The sequence below is a fragment of the Euprymna scolopes genome, chromosome 21 (assembly GCF_053919585.1).
Source record: "Euprymna scolopes isolate OS-2025 chromosome 21, ASM5391958v1, whole genome shotgun sequence".
Classification (NCBI taxonomy): domain Eukaryota; kingdom Metazoa; phylum Mollusca; class Cephalopoda; order Sepiida; family Sepiolidae; genus Euprymna; species Euprymna scolopes.
This window is the reverse complement of record NC_136502.1, coordinates 11,112,959-11,131,028: the sequence shown is the minus strand read 5'-3', so window position 1 is coordinate 11,131,028 and position 18,070 is coordinate 11,112,959. Positions and strand designations below refer to the sequence as shown.

Below are 18,070 nucleotides of genomic sequence, written 5' to 3'. Positions count from 1 at the left end.
TCTTTTCCTGCTGACTGTTTTCCTCCCTTCTATAGCCTTAGTCTTTTCAAAACTATACTCTATAGGCATCTCCTGCCTTTGCATTAATCATCTTTTAGTTTTTTACCTTAAGTACCTTCTGTTGGATATTTCGCAGGTGATCCTGTGAAGAGAGGCTTTCGATGCAAATTAATTCCATTTGAGGAATGCGACGCTTTCCACCATTATCTATTGAAATGCATAAGTTGACCAGAAATATGTGAGAGAAATACTGGTCCAAGAAGTAGAACAATAAACAATGAGAAATAGGGAAATATTAAACAGTCCAGAATGAAAGAATGTTTATATAAACCGACAACAGAGCACGGACACAGACAGAGTGTTAGTCACAGAACGAGGATAAACTACCAAAACATCTGCATCACACCCCGCCACGTGCCTTCACTGATGTCACACCATCTAAATAGTGTGTGTGTGTGTGTTTGCATGTCTCGCAAAAATTTCCGACAGATGCATTGAAACCTGATAAAATTGGTATCGTTTTAAAGCTTGATGTCTCAGACGACAGATATCGAAAAACTGGCCAAAAAAACATTAATTCTTTCACCCTCAACTGGGCCGTTTTTTACAAGGAGGGGTCAGGTTTTGCGTCGACATTTTTGTAAATCATCATCTCCGTTGGATTGACTACTCTTAATTCCAATGCTCGTGACTTCTGGCTTTGCGATGGATGCATCAGTTAAGACGTTAGGTTTTTTTTTTTTTTCATCTTTTTTTCTTCTTTCGCATTACAGGTACCTGCCTGCTACAACTTATTTTTTTAAAACCTCTCTCTCCACTCGGGCTGCCTACTGTTCTTTTGGTTTCACCCTATCTCTCCACACCCCTGCCACTACCACTTTTTTTTAACACCTCTCTCCATCGCCTAATGTTGTTTTGATTCCCCCTCCCAGGCTTCCTTACTACACCACCTCTCCATACGCGGGCAACGCCGGGTACCCTCACATATTATACTAAAATCGAAAATGTTGTCATTGGGAATAAACAAGCTGTGTCATGTTTTAGTTGCTGCCAAGTGTATATACCGTAGACAGTGACAAAAGCTGATTTTAGAAATTACATAGACTGAAAAGCATATTGAACAACCAGCTGCAGTGAATATATCACACATATATATTAACAAATATATGCACGTAGGTAATATACACTCCTCCATGTTATAGCGAACGAATATTACATATTCATTCTGGCAACATTATACTTCCTCCAGTATGCAACACTTCTTACCTTGTCTGGATCGATTTAAAAAATAAAAATGGGCTATTGTTTGATCTTGATTCTGTTTTCAGTTGCATCTTTAAACATCTGGGCAGGAGCTACTAGAAACAGCTTATCCTTCCTTGACAGAGTTCAAAATAGACTTTGTAGCTTAATGGGGGATGCCTTTATCTTTTCCCTGCAATATCTTTCTCACAAAAGAGACATAGTAAGCATGTCTCTGCTTTATCGTTATTTTCATGGCAAGTGCTCATCTGAGCTTCAATCTATGGTCCCCCCCTCACCAAACTTTCACGAATAACACTCGTCTGGTCAAAACCACTATCAATAATTTCCCACACTCTTTGTTTGTGCCTAAACCTAAACGTAGATTCCATGAATAAAGCTTCTTCCTTAGAACTGCACGCCTGTGGAACACTCTTCCGATTGCCTGCGTTCCAGCTGACTGCAATCTGATTGTCTTCAAGTCCAATGTAAACAAGTTCTTGATGAACCGCCCCCCCTAAATAATCCAATTTACAAAATCCCCACTACTTATGTTTACTATGCTATAATCACATTGACAAATGTATCCCCATTAACCCTTATCCTCGAGTGGCCTCCAGGCCTTGATAAGTAATGATCCCTGTGTAAAAGGATAGAAAGACAGAAAGCACAAACATTATACAATATTAACGGCATACACTATAACATCTTTCGTATAATGCTTTCCAACCTGTGACCCTTACTGATGACTACAAAAGCAGTCAGACTGAATGGAACATTTTATTACCTGTGAACATTTATTGGACAAAGCAAAATTGTATATTTTTGTACATAAAAGAATGAATTGTAATGTTTCATAATTCTGTTGACATCTTTCTTCTTCATCTTAACGCCTTCCCCCCACCCCACCCTCCCCTGCCACTGCCGTTCATTTCTGCTGAACAGATTTATGCGATGCTGCGAAATTGCCATTTCTCTTCCCTGAGATGCAAATGGTATGCGCTGCAAACTTTATCCAATCATATTCTTAAATCCTCGTCGGCTTCCCCCCCTCCCTCCCAAAGTAGCAATACGCAGCATCCGCGACTTTCCTTTCAAAGGCGAAGAAGGGCTTTCCAGGAAAATGGAAATCTTGGGAGACACCTGGGAATCCACTGGTTCTTGGTTTGCTTCTCCATCTTTCCTTGCGGCAATCAAAAGTCGGAATGCGTTTAACAGATGAGTGATTTGTGCCGCCTTTTGTTCGCGCGTATGAAGTATTCAATTGGCACGTATGCGTGAGGAAGGTCGGGTGGGGGAGAAAGTCATTTCAGAATGGAAGACAAGAGGTTAAAAATTGAAATAAGTCAAGAGAAAATTATATCATTTCAGTATTTCATAAGTACAGTAACCAGATTTATGAGCATCGGCAACTCTGCAATGGAATGGCTGAGATAGAATTACACAAATCTCTTGCAACCTTAACTACTTGAATCTCTACACTAATAAAATTGTATGATAACTTTTCCTTTACAAGGGAGTCATCACATATCAAGACCCGAAGGCCACTCGAGGATAAAGGATAATGAACGTTAGGTGGTAGTGTAATAGTTTTTAATGGTGTAAATTGAGTAGATTTGAGTATTTAAAGGGACATTTCAAGGAGTGGGAATCAACACAACAGTAGGCAGTCCGGGTAGGGAGTGGTGTTAAAAAAAAGTGGTGGTGAGGGTGTAGAGAGGTGGGGGGAGGTCAAAACAACAGTAAGCAGCCCAGGTGGAGCGTGGTGTTTAAAAAAAAAATGGTAGTAGGCAAGCAGGCTTGAACCTGTAAGGCAAAGAAGGAATTTGTTTACATTGGACTTGTTCTTATGTGCATGTGTTTCTTGCCTCTCTGAATTTATTTTTCCACATAGTCACCACAATTCTTAATGCATTTTCGCCAGGAATTCAATGATACATTTCTGCTTCTGACACACATCCATAACAAGGGTTGCTTTCTTAGACTATCGCACTGTCAATATCTGCAACAGAGAGATGAAACTTCCAGGTCATGAATGCATAAGTTCAGTCATCATAACAATGCAATTTTCAATCCCCTCTGATCCATTCGGGCGAAATAAAAATAGAGATATTACTTTTGGAGCGCCCCTGTAGTTTGCTGAGTTCCCCAATTGAAATGTATTCTAATTTTATTTTAACGAGACGACCTCAAAAAGTAGGGACTACTCAGGGTATAGCTAAAACATGTATGCACATATGTAACTAAATGTGTTTTGTGAATTGGACGAATTGTTGTTGTGAGTGTTTTACAGAGATCAGAGCTCGGTTGAGTAACAACGAAAGTCAACAGCTTCTCAAAATCTAATCTCTAGTCCACATCTTTGAATAACAGAGTGTGTATGAGCATGTGGGAAAATATCAGCAGGAGCTGTAAGATAGCTGGTATGTGAAGATATTAGCAGCAGTAGCCGAAAAAAAAGCACATATGCAAATTAGGAAGTGTGTGCGAGCTGGCGAAAAGAGAAAAAGAAAAGTACAATTGAAAAGGATGGACCTGTAAAGTCGAAGGCAAGAAATGGTTGTCCACAGCCGGCGTGTAGTGGAGCAGAAAGAAAAATGCAATCAGGGGAGATGGACGTGTGGCTCCACAGAAGCAGCGAAAAACTTTTAAAGCTGGTATCGAGATGGGGAGAAATAAAAACGGTGATAAACAACTTGTGTTAAAAAAGAAAGAAAAGCTGAGTCGGATTTATTTATTTTTCTTTGTTCCTTTTTAATGGTGCCAGACAGCGTGGGGGTTCGAGAGAGGTTTGAACTGTAACAAACATGGTTTGAGCATAACGGCCGTGTTACATTTGGAAGTGATAGCAAGAGTAAGGGAAAGTGCTGTGTTACCTTTTAATATACGAAGGCCATTTCTAAAGAAATGCCTCCTAGCTTTTATTCCACCTGAATGGGTCAGAGAGGATTTCAAATAGCATTATCTGATAACTGAACTTATGCATTCATAACCTGAAAGTTTCATCTCTGTTACAGATATTGATGATGTGAGACTCTAAGAAAGCAACTCCTGTCATAGACGTGCGTCAGAAGCAGAGATGTGTCATTGAATTCTTGTCACAAGTGCATCGAGAATGGCAGTGACTATGTAGAAAAATAGATTCTGGAGCAAAAGCTCTTCAATTTAATTTGGTAGCTCTTCAATTTAATTTGGTAGCTCTTCAACTTTTTGAGTAAAAAAAATAGGAGATTTTACTTTTGGAACGACCCTCGTATTATCCATTATGTATATATTTTATCTCTAAGTCATCCATCTGGCAATATGCGTCCACCTGGATAATTCTTGGTAAATACAAATAAACACAGATTTAATTGAAGCCAAACTAAAAAATATGGTACATTATCTATAATATAAATCTCACCTGTCTGTTTAAATGTATGTATGTATGTATATATGTCAGGTCATGTCATATGCTACTGGTACCATGTAACCCAGTACTACCTGCCTCATGGTCGGGTCACCGGCGACTAAACTGGTTCCCCCACCAGACTTGTTTGGTGAGGAGTGCGGCTAGTCTCCCTGAAAGATTAAAAACAAGACCTTCCAAAGGGCGAATGAACTCTTTTTCTGGGTCAACGGCCAACTAGCACCGTGTATATTTGTGTGTGTATATATGTGTATTGGGGTAGAGAGGGCTCCCGTAAGCCGTGGTGAAGGAAACCTTTTTAGGAGAAGCAAATCTCTGATTTAAAAAACCATGAAGCGGAAGACCAGTACCCGCATTAAGCTGGTCTGCAGTAACTTGTTGCTGGCTATTTTGCTCTTGCTTGTTGCTGGATCTCAACATTTTGAACCGAGAGAGAGAGACTTAGCTGTCGTACAAAGCTAAGACTCTGTAACATCATATTTGTATAGATACTCCCTCAGACATTTGGGCTCATGGATTTTAAATGTCTGAGAGAGTGGCACTCGTCTGACAAGACGTTGCAATCATCATGTATGTTTGCCTAAAACTTTCGACAGAGGCGACGGATTTTCATGAGATTGGTAGCAAATATCGAAAAATTGGCCAAGTCATCCCCGTTTTTTTGATTTTCTAGCCTTACTTTAAACCTACGTTACTTCTGGTTTGGTGATGGGCGCAACAGCAAAGACGTCAGGGTTTTTTTTTTTCACGTTCTCCTTTGCGGTATGGGTTTGAGCCTGCCTACTACCACTTTTTTTTTTTTTTTGCTCAACACACACCTCCAAGCACCCGCGCAACGCTGGATACCCAGGCTAGTTATATATAATTGGCTGTTGAGAGACAGAAGAGTAAAACATTTTATTAAATATACAGATACTTGCGCATCTATGTTACTGCGCTGAAATAATAACGTTATTATTTAGAAAGCCATTCATAACATGAGGAGAGGAAAGTGTTTTGTAACTATTTTATACTTTCACTTAAGAATATAATAAAGAAAATACTTCAAAAATTGAAATTAACTTTAAAATACTATTTTTAAAAAAATAGCGCGGTAACATAGATACACAAGCATCAATATACATCCTTATTCAGCCGTTTTGATTGATTGTGGTAAATTGCATCCGGCAACATGGTTGGATGACCAAAACCTACTCATCAAAGGTTTTTCATTAACTCGTATTTTTTAAAAGTGAAATCGTTGTTTCTAAAATCTGTGGCCATGTGACTTAATTTGTCCAATGAGAGCTAAAGGCGAAACTATCAGTTCAGAGACTACCGATTGAACTTGGGGATCCCAGGCAGATCACTAGATACCTCTCATATATAGTATTAAAATATACACTTCTGTGATGTTGGCTGACGAGAATCGCCGGAATAAGCTAAGCAAAATAAAAGACGCCGGGAAACGTAATTAACAATATTTATTCATTGCATACAAAATTAAAAAAATAAAAATAAAATATAAATAATAATAACAAAAATAGCAAAAAAACATGCCTTAAGTTTAATAAATATTTTTATTCATTTTTTTTTTAACTTTCAAGAATTGTTAGTAAAATATGTAAATGCGTTTGTGAAATTTTATACTGTTTTATTTTAATTTTTTCAAGAAAAGTTTCAATATTTCTTTTGTTTTTATGAAAATGTTTTTGTGAACTTTTATACTGTTTTCTTTTCCTTTTTTCAAATTTTTTCAAGAAAAGTTTCAATATCTTCTAACTTTTATGTTTTTAAAATTTTAGTTACAAGAAAAGTTGCAATAACAAAAACCCTATGTTAAGTTTGATAAATATTTTTATTAATGTTTCAAGAATTGTGAGCAAAATATGTGAATATTTTTCTAAAAGTTTATACTGTTTCTTTTTTTTTTTCTTACATTTTTTTTCCAACCAAATGATTTAAAAACTAAAAAGTAAAAATAACCCCCCCCCTTCATTACTCCACTCCCAAATACTTAAATATTTTTTCTACAAAAATCAACAACAACAACAAAAGTAATCGACTAGTTTTGTTTTTTTGGGGTTTTTTTTTTCTAGCATTTTAACATTTGATCAGCACTCAACTTGTTCCGGCAGTTCTCGTCAGCTGCTGGTAGAGACCGAGCCAACGTCATGAAAATCCGGATCAAAAGATGCATGAGCACCCAGAAGTCTGACTGCCTACATTTATTTTTAATCTGTTTTATCTAAGTTAGATCCCTGGAGAATTGTGTTGCTGGGGATACCATAACACTCACAAAACTCGGTAGTGGCCAGCTTCAACACACTTTATGAACAACTATTGATCCTTATATAAATTCAATTACCTAAAACTGTGTTACCCAAATGATCTGATCTTGCAGCTTGGCTTGGCCTTTACTGTTTCACATTTGTGTGAGCAACCAATAAGATCTGCCACACACAATCATTTTCTGCAGCATTATACGATAAACTGTACATGGATGGATTTTTAAGGAAATCTTTCTTTTCAAGTCATCGAGAAATGTCTAAAAATATACTATGAGATATTAACGATTTATCCTGCATTTTTTTTTATTCTGAAATTGTCTGCATGGTCAAGAATATCATTGAGTGTGTACAGACGAATCTCAGATCAATTTGTAGCAGAGGAACAATTAGAGTATCACACCTATTTCGCTTGGATAAAATTGATTTTGTAACTCAGTTGTTTTTAGAAAGCATTATCATGGAATTAGATCATTGTAACTCTTTAAACTTAGAGGTACAAACGTTCTACTACTGATATTGAACATTCTTTTTATTCATACACGAGCAAAAGCTGTTTATACATACAGGACCCACCATTCGGCAATGCATGGAGTATTATTGCCAAATCTGGGCTGGTCCATCTACTGCTAGTCTCTCCCTCTTGCACAGGGTCCAAAGAAGAGTCTCCAATCTAATAAGTCCCACATTGTGGCGATGGAACAGGGGTTGGAGCTTAGTTAACAATGTTGCATCCTTGTACCTGTTTTACAAATATTTTAATGGAATGTGCTTTCATGAACTCGTTGCATTTTTCCCCCTCAACGTGCGTACCCTTGATAAACCCGATTAGCAAAAAATCACAGGAAAGATTAACAAGATGTTGGTTTACATTACATTTAAACTTCTGCATATCAGTACAGTCAGGGAAGCAGGTAGCAGAAAAGAAATTCCAAAGTATAACTGTTCATGGGAAGAAAATATTAGAGTAGAAAGCTTTCTGGCATTTAGGGACCTCAATAGGAAAGGAGTGTGATTGGACAGGGATTGGAGCTTAGTTGACAAAGTGGGACCTATTAGATCGAAGACTCTTTTTTGGACCCTATTCAAGAGGAAAAGACTAGTGGTATATACATATATATGTTATATCTCCCCCTCTTTGGGAAATAGGGTACGATTATGAATATCTCCAGTATCAAATAATTCTTATACACTGTGAAATTTACTTTACGAGTATAAAAACCAAAGAGTGGAGATATAACATATGAGAAATATTTGAAATCAATCTCCCCTTACTGTTATTTCAAATCATTTGAAACCATATTAGCAAGTTTTAGTCTGTCCTACATCAAGGGCAGAGGTTTTAGGGAAAATATATATAGTAGAAGATTTACCCGGTGCTGCCTTTAAAAAGAAAACAGAAAGAAACATGTGCATGCAAGTATTATGGTTTTTTTTTAAACAGTTCATTTCTTGTAAGTAAAAAAATAAATATTCGAGCTGAGATTGAGACCAAAACGTAAAGACACTGAGTCAATATGATAGCCATCAGACCAGCTTGCCACGATTTAAAGAGTGTTTTCAAACCTTGTGAAACAGTTGACAAACAGATAAAAATCCGATGACCCTCCCAAATACCAATTTTTCAATTCTTACCCTTTAGCAGTCTTTTTTTTTTCGGCTGAAAACTGATTAAAAAGTTTCCCATGTGTCTGAATACCCTATGTACTAAATTTCAAGTTTGTAGATCAAAAATTCGTTGAGTATATAGGTTAAGAAGTGTCCTTACACACACACACACACACACACACACACACACACACACACACACACACACATTCTTAGTGTTGCCAAAATGAAATAATCTGGACTCCACTGTTGGGCATTGTCTGGAAGTGGCAGCTAGCAGAAGCCACTGGCTGCCAATGTTAGCACAATTAGTGCTGGTTTGGAGCAGTTATTTGTGGGTACTGGCATTTACTGCAGGGCACTGGCTACCTTTGCAAATGGCAGTTACTTCTCTGAACTGAAATCGTCTGTCTTCAACTGGTGGGCATTGTTGGGCACTTGCACCAGATGCCTATGGTGTGCACTGATGATCACTGGTGGTGAGTGTTGTTTTGAGGTGGTTACTTGTGTTTTACTGGTGGCCATTGGCTGTTTTTACAATTGTCACTGTCGATTCTTGGCCTTCACTGTCAGTCACTAGCCGCCATGACCAGTATTGGCCTCCATTAGACTGCTCCAAAATAAAATTATCTATTTTCAATAGTAAACACTGATGATCATTGGCATTTTTAGGTGCTTACTTGCATTTACTGGTAGTCAATGGCTTCCTTTGCAATTAACGGTCATTGTTGATCACTGTCAGTCATGAGCAGTGTTGGCCTCCATTGAACTATGAAATGAAATTGCCTATTTTTAATTGTCGGGCACTGTCATACAGTGATGGCCACTGTCATACAGTGATAGGCACTGTTGGTCATGACAGTAATTGATAATAACTGTGATCAGTGCTTTTTTTAGCCAAATGTAGCCATGGCCAATATCATGTTTTGTTCTGATTCTGAGTAAAACAAGGAGCAAGCACCCTAGCCGTCATTCTATGCACTCCTGATTTGCTTTGTTGGTGTAGATACCTTTTTGTACTAATGCAGAATATGGAATCTGCTATTTGTTTTAGATGTTCAAGATAAATTTACCTTTATCCAGTATTTTATTTTAATTAAAATCCTAAGTGAAAATATAGAATAGATACAAAAAGGTATCACTTCCCATGTTAAGAATGAGTTTTGAAATAATGACATTATTATGTTAACACGGTCTGTATTTTGTATAAATAATCATTTGTGAACTGATAAGAGCATGAATATAGCACACATATTAAAAAACATTTGTAGTGTGTATAATATCTGAATAATTTTGGTCACTGAAATAGAATGTAATGTTTGAAACTTATAAATGTTGTGAGGATGAAATGAATGCTCCTTCCATAAGAATTTTTTTTATATTTTAATAATGCAACATTGTACACATTTATACATGGAACCCAACACGTTGTAGCAAAATATGTTGCAAGGAACATAGAACAAATAATAACTCGATTTCTTTTTTAACAACAACATTTATTTCCTCATTCTCCCGCCATGCATGATTTCTCATTAGTTGTGACATCTCTCACGTGATTGTCCCTCTACCGTGCTCTCTCTCTCCTTTTTATACTGTTTTTTTCCTTACAGTAATGTCATTTCGCATGCACTTGCATACGTGCGTCCGCGCTCTGTTACAATAAGTTTGCATAAAATTCCAGACAAACAATAACAATGATGATGAAAAAAAAAGTTGAATAAGAATTTTTTTTTTTTGGAAATTCCCTTAATTTGATATTCCCTTAATCTGATAAACCTACATGAACATCCAATCAGATTGACCGGAACTTAGTAATGGTTTCTGAAGGGAGGTGTTCGTATTTACATAGAGTAGCCATGATGAGTAAATGTTAAATGTATGGAATAAAAAAGTAAAGACGCGATTATCAAATGTATCAAAGTTCCTGTAAATAGTAAAAATAGAAAATAATGAATGAGTAAGTATCCTGCTACCACATATAAATATGACTTGTTTAGGAGAGTGACTCTCATCAGAAATATTATAGGAATTTACGATATTGAATAAATTCGACTGATAATATCAGGAAACCTGCATCAGGTATTGGCAGGGAGTGTGACCATATTGAATTTATATGTGGTGTCTCTGTATTGCTATAAGTTTTTTTTTCTAGACGGAATAAATTTTCTCTATTTTTTCTATTTTATTAATTATATATATATATATATTTATATATATATATATATATATATATATAAATATATATATATATATATATATATATATATATATATATATATATATATATATATATATATAAAGTGAAATTATCTGTCTGTGTACATTTCCCTACCAAACTACTCTGTCAATTTTCAGTCTACAGACTGGAGATTTGACATCAGGGGTATTGAGATTTTGAAAAAATCTTTTTAATCGGTTTTCAGCCGGTTCAAAGTTCAACGATTTCACCTTTGAAAACTTTACCAAACTCCTCCGCCAATTTTCGGTCTAAACACTTGAAATTTTAGATGTAGGTTACTTGAACATGGATTAAACGTTTTAATTTGATTTGAGCTGAAAACAATAAATGTTAAAGGGTCAAAATTAGGGTCAAAGTTTAAAAAAATTTACCTTTGAGATCTCTACCAAATTACTCAGCCAATTTTTGGTCTAAACATTTGAACTTTTACAGAAAATGTATTCAAATATAGGGTAAGCTTTTTAATCGGTTTTTGGCCGAAAATTTAGGTCAAAGTTCAATGATTTTACTTTTGCGGTGTCTAACAAACTATTCTGCCAATGTTGGGCCTAAACATTTGAAATTTTACATAAAGGGTCTTCAGACATGCAGCAACATTTTTAATCAGTTTTGGGGCGAAAATTTGACTGCAAGGAGGTCAAAGTTCAAATAGTTGACATTTTCAGACTCTATCAAACTACAACGCCAATTTTGAGTCAAAATATTGGAAATTTTATGTATAGGTTACCTGGACATGAGTCAAACTTTTTAATAGATATATACATATGCACATAAAGTTATGAACAGTACATAGGGCCCGAACAAAGCCGGGCTGAACTGCTAGCATATATATATATATATATATATATATATATATATATATATATATATATATATATTATTACCGTTTTATCTGTTTTAGTTACACATGTTTCTGCTCCCAGATCGAATTTGCAATCCAGCAACTTCGTCAAACTTGAACAGACTTGTATAACTAAAACAGATAAAAGGGTAATAAAAAAAAATATATATATATTTGCTCTGCAATAGTATTGAGCACCTTCTTCAGGTTTTTACTAATTACCAGTTTTGCTTGATATGTATATATATATATATATATATATATATATATATATATATATATATATATATATATATATATATAAAATAAAAATTACAATTAAATTTACCAAAATGATCCAAGATGGTAAAACTAAAGTATATTATAAATATTAAAGAATTAATATTTATAAAGTAATCTCAACCAGATGTAAAAGCTCGATAAAACCAAATAGGAGATAGAGCTTATAATAAGAGCAAATAGTTAATAAAATATGTTAAAAAACACTTTGAAAAAGAGTTTAAAACATTTAATTTGAAAAGGAAACACTAAATAAGTGGATAGTCCTTAATCCGCGGAGTTTCGAAGAAATACTTTCCTTCTCATCAGAAAGTAGGATTTAGCAAAATGCGGGATCGGATTTTGCATGCAAAAGTATTTGATGAAACTGCAAGTAAGTCAAAGATCTTACTTGATAACAAAAAGTGAAGCAGAGGGAATAGGACGAAGAAAAAGATGATTTCACGTGAATGGATAGTCAGGTGAAAGGTAAAGTATCCAATGACGGTAAAATCCAAAAATGTAAATCTAAGAAAGTTAGTTAAATTTCCATTCGCATGAGTAAAATCCAAGGAAATCACGTAATTGGAAGATGGTCTAAAATAATCCAAAAGGCCGAAATTATTATATATTATGGTTATGATATCTATCACCAATTAGTTTAGAAAATTGAAAATCTCTTATTTTTTTTAATCATTAATGATTTTCATTTTCATTTTCAGAAAGAGATTTTTAAATTTGTGTGCTAATTGCCGATAGTTTGGTGAACAATTATTTACGTAATAGCCATGTCTATTTGACTACAAATATGCAATAGTAAATTCTTCAGTAAATGTTACTCATATATTTGCAAGCAATGTTATTTTTGATTGAGTAAAAACTGCCATTTTTTTTTCATAAAAGAAATCAAATTGGACGTGACTTCTTAGCATATCCGATTTGTTAATCCATTAATCTCTTTTAGGTTTTGTTTTGAAAGGTTCTGCCGACGGATTATTCATAGTTTATGCCATTCTTGTGCTCTTCAGGAAATTGGTGGTTTGACAGAAGGTAGAAAAAACAACAAAAGAACTGCCCTCATAGTACCGAACAGTCATAGAGAGATTTCGGTATTGTCTTCGATCAAAGACACCCAAGACTCTTGGAGTAAGGATCAGATGGTACATGATGGAGACACACCAGGTAAGTAAAATAAAAAGTGTCAATATAAAAATGTTTCTTTGATATATCCTAATGTATTGATGGTGTAAGAGTTTTTTCTATTTTTACTTGTGAGTTACCACTTATCAAGGCCTAAAGGCCACTCGAAGATGAGAGTTAATGCATGTAAGGTGGTGGTGTAGTAATCCTTAATGGTGTAAATTTGATAGAATTTGATTATTTTTAGGGACGGCTCAACAAGAACTTGTTTACACTGGATTCGAAGATTGCTATGTTGGATTTAACCGAGAAGCAAACCAGTGAAACAGTGTTTCACAGAGTTATTGGCATAGCATGTTTCAGCTCTGTCTGATCTGTATACTAATTTACATTAATACCCATGGGGAAAATATGAATTCGTTTTTACTCTCCTAACTCTCGGTGAAAGAGTAGATGAGAATGTAGATTTGTGTGACAGAGACTTACCTTGCCAGGAGGAGACAAATTGTTTGTAGATGGGCTTGTGGGGGTGTTAGAATTATGAAGTTATGCTGAAATGACATTGTACATAAGACATCGGCCCAAAGGAAGCTAACTTAAGCACAACAAAGTATATAATGTCTCCATTTCATTACTTTTCTACATTTATAGCTTAATCAAGGGAGGTAATCAACTATATATTTTTACAAATGCTTGCATCAATTGGCAGCAGCGGACAATAGTATTAGTATTGTACATAAATAAGCTGCCATTTTGCTGAGTGACAGCAAAGTTGTAGGTAACTTGGGTAGAAATGAAAAATGTATAGGATCACATTTTAAAGTCTAGATACACTAATATAATGCTTCTGTATATATATATATATATATATATATATATATATATATATATATATATATATATATATATATATATACTAGCAAAAGTACCCGTCGTTGACTGGATTCAAAAACAGCCTACAGAAAATGGACTCTGATTTATGAAAGTATGATAGGTTATGAAAAGGAAGGGTTGTAAATTTGGGTTGAATTTGGGGGTATCAAAACCAAAGCAAAATATGATGAAAGTAAAAATAAAATAGATAAACCCCATAATTTATTACACCATACCTGTTCACACTGAAACACTTATCACAATATTCTGTGGATCTATATTAAAAAACCTTGTTAAACTTTGTGACATATTTCCATTCTACGGAGGTCAGGTGCAAACGAACACCCATAATTTTATTATACCATATTTCTTCAAACAGAAACATAATTATCAAAGTATACTTACGCAGATAGATATGAAAAGTCTTTATTAAAGTTTGTGCCTATTTCCATTCTATGGAGGCCAGGCACGAATGCAGACCCCACAATTTTATTATGTACATCTATATCAAAAACACTTGTAAACGTTTTTTTTTTTAATTTTTAAATTTTTTATTTACATACTTTGTGGACCAGGCGCGAACGCAAACCCCACAATTTTAATGAATCACTGTTCTGCAAGATCAAACATACCCGTTCCTGTGTCTCGATACATCTTCTATCGTTATATGTAATCAGTTTTTTAAAATAGTCAACCATATAGGAGCCTATTCGTGACCACACACACACACAGATATTCAGCTTTATAATATATATATATATATATATATATATATATATATATATATATATATATATATCTTGTGTGCATGCGCAAATATACGTTTCTACGTTAAAGCCGGTTCATTTTTAACTATTTCTTGTCCATCTGAAAATAACTCAAATGGTAACAACCAAGACTGGAGTGCCAAATGTTTTGGTTTCGATTTTAGCTGATGGCACTCAAGTCATTTTTTTTTTTTTTACTTTTAATCACTACTATATAATGACACTTTATCAAATCTCAACATTAACATACTGTACATGCAATAACCCTTATCCCCGAGTGGCTTCCGGGCCTTGATAAGTAGTGACCACCTTAATAATAGATACGAAATCTGCATAAATTCAAACATCATATTTTAGCATATTTTATGACCGGGCAATGCCAGGCGCCCTGCTAGTATATAAGTGTCGGGATGTGTGATCGGATCAGAATTATGAAAAATCCAAATCAGAAAAATGTCTGCCTATTTTCAGATACCAAAAACGATGCTTTTAATAATTTAATTTTTTTTTATTTTTGTTTAAAACTTAATTTTCCATTGCTGATACTATATATCAAATGATAAATATCTGTTGAATTTAAAATACAAAATGTGGCAGAAATGATAGGTGTTTTTGAAATTGATATTACATGGGGTTGGACAAAATAATGGACACAGTGTTGGAAAGGAGGGCAGGAAAATATAGATACTAGCTGGCCACTTGGCATTGACTGGTTGTAAAATACACATAAATATCATATTTTAATTCACAGACTTGAAATTTAGTATATAAGGTATTCAGACATGTGGAAACTTTTTAATCGGTTTTTATCTGGAAAAAAGGTTTGCTAAGGGGTAAAAATTGAAAAATTGCAACTTGGGGGTTATCGGGTTTTCATCTGTTTGTCAACTGTCTCATGACTGCATATGTGCGGTCGTGAAATATGACAGCTTCCTTAGGTTAAGAAGAAGTAGGTTTGAAAACACTTCTCGAATATATTTTAAACATTTTAAATACTTGGTTTTGGCTTTCATCTCAGCTCGAGTATTTTTTTTACTTACAATAAGAGAACTGCTTAGAAAAACATAATACTCGCATGCACATGTCTCCGTTCCTGTATGAATTTAAATATAATATTTTTGTGTATTTTACGACCGGGCAACGCCGAGCGGTCTGCTAGTGTATATACATATATATATATATGCTAGCATTTCAGCCCGGCGTGGCTCGGGTGTTTGGAGGTGTATGTTGAGCAAAAAAAAAAAAAGCGGTCAATTTTTTTAACTTTGACCCCTATTATGACACTTTAATATTTATTGCTTTGGGCTCAAATCAAGTTATTAAGTTAGATCCATGTCTAAGGAACCTATATCTAAAATTTCAAGTGTTTAGACCCAAAATTGTCGGAGGAGTTTGGTAGATTTCTCAAAGATAAAATCGTTGAACTTTGACCCCTTAACAGCCAAATTTCTGGCCGAAAACCCGATCACATCGATTTTCCCAAATCTCAGTACCCAGTATATCAAATTTCTAGTCTGTAGACTTAAGATTGACAAAGTTATTGCATAGGGAAATGTACACACACACACACACACACACACACACACACACACACACACACACACACACACACACACACAGGCACGTTCACTTTTATAGATAGACTAGCATGGGTGCATGGCGTTGCCCGAGTGTTTGAGGGGTATGCTGAGCAAAAATCAAAATAAAAAGGGTTAATTTTTTTAACTCTGACCACTATTATGACCCCTTAAAATTTATTGTTTTGGGCTCAAATCAAGTTATTAAGTTAGATCCATGTCCAAGGAATCTATATCTAAAATTGTAAGTGTGCAGACCCAAAATTGTCGGAGGAGTTTGGTAGAGTTCTCAAAGGTCAAATCGTTGAACTTTGACCCTTGACCAGCGAAATTTCTGGCCGAAAACCGATCACATCGATTTTCCCAAATTTGAGTACCCTGTATATCAAATTTCGAGTCTGTAGACTGAAAATTAACGGAGTTATGTTGAAGGAAAATGTATACAGACAGACTCACAGACACGTTCATTTTTAGAGAAGTATAGATAGATAGACTAGCATGGATTCCCGGCGTTGCCCGGGTGTTTGGAGGTGTATGCTCAGCCAAAAAAAACAAAAAAAACGGTTAGTTTTTTTAACTTTGACCCCTATTATGACCCTTTAACATTTATTGTTTTGGGCTCGAATACAAATTATTAAGTTAGATCCATGTCCAAGGAACCTATATCTCAAATTTCAAGTGTTTAGACCCAAAATTGTCGGAGGACTTGGTAGAGTTCTCAAAGGTCAAATCGTTGAACTTTGATCCCTTAACAACCAAATTTCTGGCCGAAAACCGATCACATTGATTTTCTCAAATCTCAGTACACTGTATATAAAATTTCGAGTCTCTAGACTGAAAATTGACAAGGTTATTGCGTAGGGAAATGTACACACACAGACACGTTCACTTTTATATATATATATATATATATATATATATATATATATATATATATATATATATATATATATATTGTAGCATTTCAGCCCAGCGTTGCTCGGGTGTTTGGATGTGAATGTTGAGAAAAAAAAAAAGTGGTAGTAAGAAGGCAGGCTCGAACCCGTACCACAAAAGAGGAAAAGAATGGGAAAAAAAAACTTGACGTCATTGCTTTTACGACCACCGCCAAACTGGAAGTGACGTAGCTTTTAATTGAGGCTAGACAATCGAAAGGAGAGGATGACTTTCAAAAATATCGGCGAAAAAGTCCCCCCCCCCTGTAAAAAATGCCCAGATATTTGTTGTCTGAAAAGTCGAACTTCAAAACAATACTGATCTTGTAAAAATCCGTCGCCTCTGTCGAAAGTTTTAGGCAGACATGTAAACATACATAGATACATACATTTATATATTGGTAACTAAAAGTTTTCGACCTAAACCGATTAAAAAGCTTGCCCTATCTCTAAATACCCTTTATGTCAAATTTCAAATGTTTAGACCAGAAATTGCCTGGGTAATTTGGTAGAGACCACAGAGGTCAATTTTGACCCCTATTATGACCCCTTAACATTTATTGTTTTGGGCTCAAATCAAGTTATTAAGTTACATCCGTGTCCAAGTAACCTATATCTAAAATTTCAAGTGTTTAGACCCAAAATTGGCGGAGAAGTTTGGTAAAGTTTTCAAAGGTCAAATGTTGAACTTTGATCCCTTAACAGCCAAATTTCTGTTGAATAAGTCTGTAAGTCTAATGTATCTATCGGAGATCAAACTTTTCGTCTCATGGCAAAAGTTATGCGGCATTTTGGATCAATAGAAATCTTCTAATATGAATACTTGTTTTCTTCCCATTTTTTAGTGATTTTATCAAAAACACGTGCACACACAAACACACACACACACACACACATTAAACAACATTAACGTT

General features: G+C 35.0%; 1 protein-coding gene across 2 annotated transcripts in view; it reads left to right on the top strand.

Annotated features, from left to right (window-relative positions):
• Window positions 1–18,070, top strand: part of LOC145241992 (protocadherin gamma-A3-like) — a 41,359-nt gene that overhangs the window by 8,313 nt on the left and 14,976 nt on the right. For both annotated transcript variants that reach the window (XM_080104873.1, XM_080104874.1), the window contains exon 2: window positions 12,893–13,046. In XM_080104873.1, coding sequence (XP_079960999.1) covers window positions 12,893–13,046 — 154 coding nt within the window. The remainder of the gene's footprint in view (window positions 1–12,892; window positions 13,047–18,070) is intronic.